General features: G+C 39.8%; 1 protein-coding gene across 3 annotated transcripts in view; it reads right to left on the reverse strand.

Annotated features, from left to right (window-relative positions):
• ITPR2 (inositol 1,4,5-trisphosphate receptor type 2) overlaps positions 1-13,419 on the reverse strand; it is a 240,615-nt gene that overhangs the window by 75,263 nt on the left and 151,933 nt on the right. For all 3 annotated transcript variants that reach the window (XM_021538671.3, XM_021538669.3, XM_021538676.3), the window contains one exon: positions 764-872. In XM_021538671.3, the coding sequence (XP_021394346.1) occupies positions 764-872 (109 nt within the window). The remainder of the gene's footprint in view (positions 1-763; positions 873-13,419) is intronic.

Consider the following 13,419-nt stretch of genomic DNA (forward strand, 5'->3'; position numbering starts at 1 on the left):
CAAAATTTGGCGCATAGGATGTTAAGACTGAAAAGATTTTCAGCGTCTACACCAAAATAGTTAAGGAGGAACAGCTGGGCAAAAGTTGACAAATCTGGGCATGCCTTCAGTGTGCACTGAAAATGCAAAATGCAGTTCTGACCTGGCACTATACCTAGCTCCTGACTCATTTCCTATGACATCCATTTTTATGGGTTTTCCTAGAAACCACCCTGCAGTAACTTCCTGTGGCTTCTACAGCAGAATGATACAAAAAAATAGCTTATAATGGATCTACAGAGATCATCTACTGAAACCTCTTGCCCACAGGAAGATAGGGACAGGTTCATCAGAGTCTTGTCCAGTAAAGTTGTAACAAGAACTAACACATTTTACCACCTCTCAGGAAAATCTGTTCCATTATCTAAACAGTATTTTTGTGAGAAGCTCTTCCTTAGATTTTATCTTTTCATATATCAATAAAGGATTGTAAAAAAATTCTTTAGTTTCCAGAAACAACACCATCTCTCTTCACAAGTTTTTTGCTTCGCTGAAGTTCTGGATGGGGATTTACTGGCACCTACTTTGGTACCTCCAAATGCACCGTCTGAGACAAGTGTGTGCAACTTAAAAATAGAAGAGTCTGATACTACCTCTCTTCTAAGTGGTTACAGAACACATTTGATTTATTTACCAACTGAATGCCTGGAGCATGTCCAATGTCCCTATTAGAAAAAATGGTGCTGCTAATTTTGCTTTCTTGAAATGATGTGTGTTGATTTACCTCCCACTTGTGCAGTTTTGCTGTAGCTGGCAGACAGGGGCCCATTCATACCACTTCCATATTCCCCTTTAAAGTACCGATACAGGAGGATTTTCCTTAAAGTGTTGCCCTTTAAGAGAAAGATAAAAATAGAAGAAATGAGAGTTGTGGCCAATTTCCTTTGTTTGAAAAGCAAGTTGTTTAACACAGATACATAATTTAGTAGGTCTTTCCATTATAATTAGTAAGCACACAAACAGGAAAGTTGTCCAGAAAACAAGTATCTAACGGTCTTATCTAACAAATCCCAGGGGAAAAATTCTAAAATACTTCTAAAAACTTTTTTTGAAGTTTGTTTTAAACTTACTGATTATAAATAAAACACCTCCACTTCAGTAATTCTGACTGGCTATCTGTGAGATGGGTATATTGAAACAAGCTCCACAAATAGCCAGGCCTCTGCAGTCAGTGTGTCTGTGCCCTACCCTGCCATGGCAGCACTTTCTTCCTATTTTCTGCAGCTGAGTAGAACCACTCCCTTTTCTCTGATCTCAGATAATCCAGCTGATCATCTGAAAGAAGCCACATCACATAAAATATTAAAACAGAGATATGACATTTGATAGAACAGCTTAAAAAGCATTCTCTGTATTGCCTTGTTCCTTGACTTCCAAAACCACAACCAGTCAAAATTTGCATGCAACACTCTGAAGATCTTCCCTTTCATTTTACTTATGTTCTGCAACACAAGACATGCTGGATTGAGAGTTGGGGGTACCAATTACTTGGCATTTTTATTTTGCCTTCAGTCTCCACAGAACATCTGCAGCCAACACTCAGCTTTACAGAGACAGAAGGTGGCACAACAACTGTAGGCGTGTGTAACCTCAGATTTCATAAAGAGGAATAAGTAAGGTCTCCAGTGCTCAACACAGAAGGGGGAAAATAGTCACTTCAAGCATTCGGCATTAAAATTGAACATTTTTTCCCCTACTTTTACTAAACTGCTGGTTTTAACAAAAGAAATTCTAAAAAATATATGCAATAGAAGCATTCTCAGCATTCAGCAGCTTGCCAGTGTCTGCACATTAGTGCAACAGGCACGTTTTCAATCAAAACATCTTTGTGGCTGCCACAGACAGCAGACAGCGGGGAAGCAAGTCCCAGGCACTCTCACACTCCCACTTCCCTGTTAACTTGGCAATATTTCCAGTGGCTACCAAACACCACAGAGGGGCTTCACTGCTTCATGGGCCTTAAAGACAATGGCCTTGTCCATCTGAAAAAAAGTGCCAAAATGCAGGACTTTGTGTGCTGCCTGACAATACCAACCAGCCCTTCTTTCCTAGTTCTCCCATTTTGATGTACTCGTTTGATAATAGTCTCTACAGAATTCCCTCATACAGTCAAGGAAAGTACAAGGCCTACAGTAAAATATCAAAAGCTATGAATACAATAGCTGCAAGAAAAATAAGAAGCATCAACTATAGGGAGTTTACTGGGTGGATTTTCCAGGTGAGATTAATCTAGTGTGCTCTGCACTACAGAGGAAGTCAAGAACCAGAAGTCTCTGAGGACCTCACACAGAGACAGATTCCTTCCCAGCCTGGTTGTGATGGGGTTTAACCTGGAGTGGTACAGTAATGGACAAGGTACAGTAACTAAGCTCATAGGCAATTTTAAGATGGGTAAGAGCACCAGCTCCTCCTGCTCAATATCCCATCTTTAGCTGGGACCAAATTCCAGTGTCTCACAGCAAAGTGAACCTTATTTTCCTCATCTCCTGAAGAAGAAAAACATATTAGTGATGGGAAAAGAGTTCCCACCGTAACTGATTAACATGGACTGAGAAGAAGGCTAAAGCCCCTTTTCAAGCTTTCCCAGGCATATATATCATAGAATCATAAAACAGGATCACACAAATAGGATCACAGAGCAGAAACCCTTCCTAACTCCCAACTAAGACCCAATCCAGAATGGGCACTGTCTTGAGACATGATCTTTTCAACAGAAAGGCTGGCATTTGCCATAGCACTTGACTAACCACTCAGTTTGAGTCAACCTCCTCAACTGGCAACCTCTGCAGTCTGTTGATGACTAATGGTACATTATATAAACAGTCACAGAGCAGTCATGGGAAGAAACACCAAAAGCCACCTATATATAGTTAAGAATACTACCTGTGGTCACAAGCTTTATTGTTCAACCAAAACAGCCCTTATTTTATCAAGAAGAATGTTTAAAACTATAAAATAGCTTTTGACTAATAAACTGAGTGATTTAGTACCGGGATCTGAATATCTCAAAGCAAGTAACTACCAGCACAACTCAGATCTTCCTCCTGCCTTGTTACCTTCAAATACACCAGAGGAAACAAAGATGTTTCTCCAGCTGGCTACAGAAAAGGGAGTCCTGCTCCACCCATATCCAAACTAAGGACCAGATTTCATTTCTTCTTCCAAGAAGTCTTAATTATTAGGATTCCTGCTCTCTCTCAACCTCCCATGAATCCAGACAATAGCTATAGTTCCCAGAAGCCAAAGTGTCAAGAGTCAAGGATGCCGTGTTTGAAAAGCAGAAATGTGGTGGAACCTCTGCTTTGCCTGACAGCTGTGTCAGAAATGCACCCCCAGGCTCAACCCACATATTTACAAACTCAGGATCTTCATCTCCTCTGTGATGACCTCAGGCAGCCATATGACTTCCACGAGTCTTGTGAAATGAGCTGCCACTACAAAGAGCAGAAGAGCACAGCCACACGAACTGGGGCTGAAAAATGCACAGAGAAACGCCCAAGGAAAGTATCAGAAACGCCCGTCACCTCCAGCATGTGACTGTGAGGCACCATCCTAGAAAAAGCTGGAAAGACCCTGCTTCCAGAAAAAGTGCTGATCCTGCTGTCATAGGTGTGTGGGAATGCTTTTATGGGAATGCCAGCAAACACAGTCAAGAACAGCCCCATCACACGGACGAGACCAGCTGCTGCCAGGACAAGCCAGACAGCCGCACCATTGATGTCCTTGGGAATGGATTCCTAACTTAGCACAGCCACAAAATTAATACTGCCCAAAAGCAAACAATCAGAGCAGCAGCATGAATAAGCAGTTTGCTGCAGCTACTACTGACACTTGTGGCACTAAATCAGAGACCAAAAACTAAAAGCACACTAGGCAGCGCAGTGCTGTCTTCCCCGATTACATTTCTATACGATGCAGAAGGCCTGGCCTTCCAAGCTGAATCTCTCCCCTGCTGGCTACAATACACTTTCTTTTATACCTCTTATTAGGGTATGGAAGTGACATGTAAACATCACTCAGCTGACTGCAGCCCTTCCATAATGGCTAGAACATTGTATAGCTTTGGAAAAAATACAATGAAACATAACAGTCTTATTGTTGCTGATGAATACCACTGCATTGTTCCTAACAAAAGCTAGGATAGAGACTGAGGATGCAAGAAACCAACAACTGGATATTGTTGTTGCAGTTTTAAATAGCTGGGGATTGACAGGAAAAAGTTTCCAATAGGGAATAATTATTCTAGTAGGAACATGTAGACACAAACAAATTCTATTTTCTCAGTCCGTATTTCATTACATTCATTGGTCTTTAAACTTGATTTAAATGCCTTAATACAATGGTTTATTCACTTGCCCTCTCTAAGCCTGCAAAAGGCTGGCTCCACATGAGGATGTGCCAGGAAGCAATAGCTGAGAGAAGTTTATATAAGGCTTATCATGGATACCTGCATCAGCATCAGCTCTCTCTATTACACCACCAAAACTTATCTGTCCTGCCTTGTATAGCTCTGCACACTTCTTAAGGAGTTGGAATTATACATATGACATTCTGGAGGCTGAACTAGAGGGTCTGGTGATCTTTTCTGGTTCTTAATCTGTATTAAATTAATGAAGTGGAAATGCTCAGATTATCAGTGATTACACAGAAAAGGCAGCTACATCCAGCCAGTATTTCTGTGATACAGTGGATGATGTATCACATGTATGTAATTAATGCTTATATTTCAGCATTAATCCAGGAAGAGGCATGAAAACTAGGCTTATTAAATCTTCATATTTGAATAACTTGCAGCCAAGTATAGAAGAGGAGCTGCTGAGGATCTCTGGTCTACTAATACAGGTTTTCAGAAAGTTCAGAAGAGACACAAAATTCCAGAGAACTGTGAGACAACTCACATGCAATGATACTTTTCCAAATGTTCCAGAGAGTACTTCTTACACTTTTTAATGATATCCAGCCCCCTGCCATGAGTTTGATATCAGTTCTGGGAGTGGCAAAGGAATGGGTGATTTTGCATTCCATTAACATAAAATTAAAGGAAGCCACTATATACTGATGGCGGTTTGAATGTTGGCATCATGTTGCAATAATTGCCTCGATACAGGTTTGCCAAAACAGACCTTCTGAAACTTCTGAAGATTATCTTCTGCTTTTGCATTTGCTAATAATGAAAATATTATTCTGGTAAAGTTTGATAAACTGTGCAATGTGACACAATCCTGTAAGGCAAAATGTTTGATTAAGTAGGCCCAGAAGGATAGTTATCAAGTGGCTCAACAACTCGGTGACTGACAGAATTCAATGTGCAATTTAAAGCAAAAAATGTATGGGATTCTAATGGGAAAACTCATGAAGTATGTATTGTCTGCCTCATTTGGGGTTTTTCTTAATGAAATTAAATCACACAGAAAATAATTATTAATTGTATTTGGAAAGGACACACACACAAAAAAGGGGATAAAGTCAAGTCACTGCTAACAATTTAGGCATCATTTATTAAAACTGACTAGAAGTAAACAATATGAGTGTCATTATGTACAAACCTCTGTATGTCTTATTAACAATAAAATACAGAAGACAAAAAAAAATGGAGGATTCTGGTCAAGGAGGTAATGAATTCGGGGAAGAGTGAAAAGCCTAGAAGAAAAATCAGTGCAACGACAACTCCCCAAATCGCACAGTTCTGCAAAGGGTAACAAGAGCTGTTATGTGGGATATGTGAGACTCTCTCACTTATTCACATGCACATTACTGCAGCAATACCACATCACAAGCTGGTGTCCACAATTCAAGAATGCTGACAAATTGGATCAGGTTTGGAGAAGCTCCATGAGAGTGATTAAAGAATAAAACAAGTCTTTTCATCAGAAATTCAAGGCATTCAATCTACTGCATTTATCAGTCTAAGCATGAACTCTGTTTCTGACTATCTGTGTAAGAAATCTGATATAATGGATGACTTCAGTCTAAAGATAAAAGGTGCAAGACATACTGGTGAGAAGCTGAAAATGGAGAAATTCAGCTAGAAAAGAGGTAGAGGCAGTTGGGTTATTCAGTTTGTGGGTTATGAATTTTATTTTTATTTTATATAACAGTAGTGGCATTTAGCTATTGGAACAGCTTAAGAAGAGGTGTGATAGTCTGTACTGCTGGCAGTTACTAAACCACGACTAGGTGGCTTCTCAGACAGAAACTATTTGAAGATCTTGTGGTCTACATTAGGAGAACAAGCTGGGTGACAAAAATGTCATCTCACATAATCTATGAAGACATCATGCTACTTTTTCCTGTAGTAAATATAGATGAGGTTAGAAGTCTGGCTTTCTATGCAGACTGTTTAAAAGAAACCTACTTGTACATGTTTCTTGTCATTATTTATAAATGAAATTTCTATTCTACTTAGTCTGAGTGCCCATTTCAGGAGGATTTTTTTGGTTGTTACTTTTGTTGTTGTTGTTGCTTTTCACTCATTTTGTTCCCGTATTTCTCTTGGAGACAAAACATGGTGGGAGAAGGAGTTTTGTGCAAGTGGTTTCTGTGAAGATACCACACGTGGTTTTATAAGCCTTTAAATTATGATTCAACCTGCTCTTGAAATGCAAAATGACACAGAAATCTCTCTGTCTCCAAAAGGGATCAGCTGAGGCCATGGCTACCACACGCATGGTGTTGCACAAGCATGGGCTTGGAAGACAGCCCTGAAGTCTTGACTCCTATTATGTCCACAAAGTGGAAAATTTCTGTTTTCATGATGCCAGCAACTTCCAGGGGGGCTCACGAACTGGGGTAAGTTGTTTGTTTTGGGGAGTTGTTTGTTTGTTTTTACACAGAGAGAGCTTTTTCTTGGTTTTGATCTTTTTGCAACAAGATGTTTTCATAGGCAACTGATAGTTGAAAGTGATATATTTTCACCAATAAAATATGACACCCAACAGCACAGTTATTTGCATGCTGGGGAGTTTATTCACGCCAGGGGAAAAAAGCACTTTCAAATATGAAGTTGGGTTCAGCTGGTGTCCAGTTCTGCTTCCACTAAAATCAATGGGAGATTTGCCAGTAACTTAAGTAGGAGAAGGAGCAGATATGCACTTTGCCAGGCAAAAGCATTTTATCCAAGTCTAAAAAGAAAAAAACAACCCAAAATATGCACCAGACTTCATGACACAGTTCTCTTAGGAGAGCAGAGCTGGCCACCCACACCTCTCAGCTGTCTCTCATTAAGCAGAGACACCCCACATTTAAAATGTGCCATTGTTCAATCCTACACAAAACTGGGAGGAATCCCACTTGTCTCAATACAAATTTCCTGCATCACAAATACTATCTGATAAACTTGTGACTGTACCTAATGCAGAGATCCATTAACAGGTTCAGTTAAAAAAAAAAAAAAAAAGCATGACTTTCTTTAAAACCAAACGACAGTTGTTCTAAAAAGGAGTACATTTTTTAAGCAGTCTTTTAATTCTTCTTTCCCTTGCAGTTCCAGGTTCCATAGAAAGCTGGAAGCCTAAGTGCCAAACTATTGTGAAACAACTGCTCTTGCCAGTCCATTTTTAATATGGATAGGGAAAAGAACACTGGATACATCACAAAAAAACCCACAGGTTTTGCCTGATAACTGTCCAATTTTGCACCCTGAAGAAACTCAGGAAATCATCATATTAAGAGAAAGATTTTTTTGGCAGCAACTCTAAAAAGTGCCTCCACTAGGAATACAGCAGGAAAGAAAAATTGGGTTACTGAAAACCACAGCATTTGGACATTTAGACTTAGACTGAGAAGAAAACACTTTGAAAAACACAGTTTGATTTTGTAATTATATGATTTTTCTATTGGGCCATAAAGTATTAGTAGCTGCTGAATGGGAGTTTTTTGTTCAAGTATCAGACCTCTAGATATGTATATATGCATTTATACAGAGAGAGATCAAGTCTTTGTTGTGAGCAAATATTATTGTTTATATCTGTCACGTGTGCATATAAACTGCACTTACAAACCAGGTCATGTTTGCACCTCTGTAATTTTTCCTTTCAGACTTCCACCAGTACAAGACAAAGCACTGGGATACACAATAACTCAAATTCTCCACCACAGAAGGAAAACAATGTAAGATTTGATCACGATTATTTAGAAGCATTTATGAGTGCACCATCAATAACAGACTGTAGGAAAAGACCAGATCTGAGAAGCACAATTTTGAAAGACTAAAATTATCTAACTCTTATGCTGCAGGGGGTAAACTTTCAAAGTGATGCACAGGGAGTTATGCACACAAATCCTATTATTTTTTTAACAGGATTTCTGTGTGGAACTCCTCATGCTCTGCAAGAAGAAAAAAAATTACCCCTAAAATGCCCTAATGTGAATATTTACCAAAACAGACACTTAATTTCCAGATGCATACTTACGAGCACTACTGTGCTTTGACATTTTACAAGCAATTTGTAACAGACAGCAATGGAAAGTAATAGAAGTGGCCAAACACCAATTTCACTACATTTTTCTCTTTTGCCATGTTGCTGTTACATTGAACTTCAAAGCCAGAGCATTACCAGATACCTGATTTACTAGGTAAAGGATTCTCTGCAGATGCAGTGCCTGCCCTGGTTTGGATCAGATACACCACAGTCTTCACCTACTGGCTCAGAGTTTTCAAATTAGCTCAGCAGGCACTTCTCTAAGTTTTCTGCTCATTTTCACCTGGCACCTGTTCCACTGATTTCTTCTTCCTTGTCTACTAGTAAAGATCACAAAATCATAGAATGATAGCCTGGTTTGGGTTGGAAGGGACCTTAAAGGTCACCCAGTCCCACCCCCTGCCATGGGCAGGGACACCTTCCCCTATCCCAGTTTGCTCCAAGCCCCATCCAACCTGGCCTTGGGCACTTCCAGGGATGGGGCAGCCACAGCTTCTCTGGGTAATCTGTGCCAGGGCACCCTCACAGGGAACATTCCATATACCAAATCTAAACCTGCTCTCTGTCATTGTGAAGCCATTCTCCCTTGTCCTGTCACTCCAGGTCCCTGCAAAGAGTCTCTCTCCATCTTTCCTGTGGGTTCCCTTCAGGCACTGGAAGGCCACAATGAGGTCACCCTGAAGACTAATGATAACACTTCAGAAATTCAGAATTTGTACTTAAGTCACTGCTTACCTTTGAAGGAACCTATCCACTCCCTAAACCAGGTTACCAGAATTATCTTGCAATCCAGGTTTTATAGACTTCTACAAATTTTTCTTTGGATTTGACATGAGTTGTGGGTAGTACTAATATAATACTAAATTAATACTTCTCATTGGTTCTTAAGGGTTTCTAGTTTTCTGTGTACATTGATATTAAACCGTGTCCTGTGTCACTTTCTCCAACCAACAGAAATGCTCACAGTTAATATGAATTATTCAGTTAGAAGTGCTCTATATGTCTATATTACTTTTTTTAAAAAGCAGTAAGAAAAGAAACTAATTCTCAGCATTCTTGCCAAATAGTCAAGGGGCTTATGAATTGTCTCAAAACAATGCCAAAATCATGTAAAAACCAACCATTTTTTCCTCCAGTGCCACTCAGCTCTGAACACCACTACATTCAACACACAGAACTGCCAGATTCTGTCTTTCCATGATTTAAAGATGTGCTTTGGACAATGATCAGCAACCCTGTATCCAGAGTGCCCTGAGAGCCAGCCTGACAAAAGGATCAACACACCTGATGCTTCCAGGAAACACCTTTTGCATTCTTAGATGGAAACAGATCCCAAATTGTTGCTGATAGCTTGGATTTCAAGCATTAAGGGGAAAAAAAAACCAAGTGTGTATATATGTTTGTGCCAGTCTCCAGCAGCTTCCATCCATGCAACAGAACAGGAACAGTGAAAGGGAACCAACCTTGCAGAGGTTCAGGGCAGCAAAAATATTTCAAGTGTTATCAGTGGTGTGTGGAAACATTGTCTTAACATCCACCTTGTTGGAAAACCAGCACAAATCAGCTCCTAAAAATAATGTGGGTGTGGTAAGGATACAGCAGGAGATGTCCTAAGTGGTGACTCAGTGATGGGCAGATTGTCCCTTCGCTCTGCGCTGCGCAGCACGGCAGGGAAAACAAAGCATCCCCCTCCTTTTCTAAGCAGGGAGCAACAATTCCCACCTGGAACAAGGCCAGCTCCTGCTCTGGTTTCACTACAATCTACAAACTGGTTTCACTACATCTACAAAATTAGGTGGCATCTCAGACAAACAGAAAAGTAGAGCAAAGTTAGAAAACACTACCAGTCTAGCATTTTATTAGCTACCCATTTTGACAGGGATAATTTAAAAATATTTATAATTCATGTTCCCCAGCAAAACAAACAAACAAACAAACAAACAAACATGTAGTAGTAGTAGTAGTAGCTTGAACAAATTTCCAGTAAACTTGATCAGGTCAACTGCCCCAACTGTATAATCCTTTTCAAGATGATACAGGGTGACAACTGGCACCTGAAGTCCAGCACGTAAAATTTTGTTCTTGTATGAGAATTCTAGTGTACATTAAAAAAAAAAGTCCAGAACAAAACCAATGACCCCATCACTACGCTAATTTCTACTGCTCCTCATCCTAGGAATAGTACTTAAGAGATGTGAAACCTGTGTGGCCAGAGCCAGAGAGCCAGGAAAAATAAAAAAGAAAAAAAAAAATTAGAAAAAAACAAACCAAACCAAAACCCTAAAATATGTGGTTGGGGTTTTGATTGTTAGAAATCAAACCAAAGTAGTTTCATCACTTTGAGGAGCCTGACTCATGACTTTGATTGTCAGAGGTGGCAAATATCAAATAAATATTAAGCAATCTCCTCTGGTAAATTTGTTGATTTTTGTAAGATCCGTGCTGCTGACTCTCAGCAAGGACATAGTTGCTGACACTCAGCTGTCAGCACAAGGAGCCACATCTCTTCCTCAAACACCAAATCCACTCCCAAGTAGCTAAGAAACAATGGCAATACAGGATTAGGAGGTAAAGCTGCACCAGAACGGAAAGGCCCCCTTGATAAAGGATGAGAACTGGATCATCCTGTGACTAAAACAACATTATTCACCACCTGAGCACTTGTTCCTGCCCTGGCAAAGGCTGCTCTGCCACAGAGAACAGCTGGGCTCCGCCATATCCCTGGTGCTGAGCTCCTCAGGAGGCTGGAAAAAAAGCCTTTGGTAGGTTTATTCCCCAGCAATGAGGAACCAGGTCCTGGCTCAGACCCCATTAATGTCACTGCTAAGTGAGCAGGCTAAGCACCTCTCCAGGCTCATTCAGGGATTATCCTGGATTTTACCCACTGATTCATAAACCTGCAGTGACTTGGTGATGGAGCTGGTCTTTCATGGCATATCTGAACTTTTTATAACAGAGCTTTTCTTCCAAACAACAGACAGACATTCTGATTTTTGAAGGCTACTTTTGCTAGGAAAAACCTCGCTTTCTCCAAACAATCCTCCCTTTTAAATTAGAGGCCAATATTAGCTTTTCACTCTTGGACTCTAAAATTTCATCAGTTCAAACAAGTAAATCCAGTAATATCCTTTGAAGACTGCCATGGAAATAACTGACTTTGTGCAGCACTTCAGCAGAAGGTTCATAAACTATTTCTATTAGCAGAAATTACTGCATGAAACTGAGACGTTGTATTAAGAGAATAGCATTTTGTTTTTAATAACTGTCAGAGATATATTGGCTGTCACACCAGATCCCAATAGTTTTTTAGCTGTCCTCTTATTTCAGGAGCAGCAACAATTTCTAAATGCCAGATTTCCCAAGATCAGGAAAAAGTTATCTTCTATGTTAAACTGAAAAAAAACCCAAAAACAATAACATTGAAACCACTCCATAAATTATTGAAAAAATGACCAAAATTTACTTGAAATTAAATCAGCTGTTCAAAGGTACAGACAAGGGGGAGATAAAGTCACATTTTCATGAGCTTGTCTCAGCTCTTCAAATTCCCACTACTAAAAGACAAATTCATGTTTATATAAAATTTAATATGCAAGCTGTTCACCCATAATATTAAATTGCCCCTTTAATATTTGCTAAAATTGTGGAGTTATTTATGTCCCAGATAAGACTGCAACACATGTGCATTAGTTATTTCATCATACCAGATTTTAGCATATATTTATTATGAAGCTTTTGCCATTATAATGCCTAAGTGTCTATTGCTTCCAAGGACAAATATATTATCACTGGAATGTTCCTCATGCACAGCATGTAGCTATGGAAATACAATGTCATAGGCTTCTTTAGAGGTGTTAAGTACAGCAAACATTGACTGGGAGCCGGCAGGAAACCTGCTCTGGAAGTCCTGTAACAGCAAATTTTTCTCTCCTGTGTTTCAAGGATGCTGATATTCCCAGTCCCGACATCTCTCTGATAAATGCCACACAACATCCCAACATCAGGGCTCAACATCATTATGAAAGCCAAGAAGAATTTTACAGTTCCAGTAACTGGGAATTAAACTGCACAGGCATGGCACCAAGTCAGTGCTTTTAGTGAACACAAAACAAAACCCACCAACAGTTTTAGGGGCTACAGAACAGACTGCTTAGGCTATTCTGATTATTGGTATAATTCTCTTTCTGAATGCAGCAAAAAACCTTGTAAATACATGGAGCAGGGTGAGAAATGATACAGACAAAATTAATGCTCGAAGTTGGATCAGTGACACAGTATCTGAGTCCTGTGTTTTCAACAAGTTGCTATTTCCTATAAGGCTCAGAGAAGTGCTGGGAGCACACAGAGGTATGGAAAAACTCTGGTATTACACATTGAGACTGCTCACCTCAGAAAAGACACAGCAAAAACACAGCAAAGCTTTAATTGGGTGGAGATGGGGAGGTTGGGAATTTCTGTTTCTTCTCCCACCCAGAAAGTGGCCCCCAATGGAATGTGAAGAGGGTAAATGAAAAAGTGATAAAGAAGTAATTGTCAGCCCACACATGATTAGATGACCATGGGAAGTCACCAAGGCCAAGAATTCATCAAGACTCAGAAGAGGATCTGGGCATTTCTATAGACAACAAGTAAAACCAGTTACAATAGCAAATGTTAAAAAAACAACTATGGGAAAGAAGACAAAATCTCTTGCTTTAGGGGCCACAGATTTATGATCTGACTGTTAAGGATTATCCCAAGATTTCAGGAAGAATAGAAAACTTGAAGTCTGCCTGAGTGGGGGTTCTTAGACCTTCTGAAGCATCTGGTGATGGCCACACAGCAAGAAACTCTTAATCCTCTGGTCTGACCCTCTTTAGCAATCCACATGTGCTTAAAAGAGAACATGAAGTGTACCAAGTCTACTTGTATTGGATCCAAAAAACAGTGCAACCATAGTAGATTCAAGAGGAAAGTGGTT

The sequence above is a fragment of the Lonchura striata genome, chromosome 5 (assembly GCF_046129695.1).
Source record: "Lonchura striata isolate bLonStr1 chromosome 5, bLonStr1.mat, whole genome shotgun sequence".
Lineage (NCBI taxonomy): Eukaryota > Metazoa > Chordata > Aves > Passeriformes > Estrildidae > Lonchura > Lonchura striata.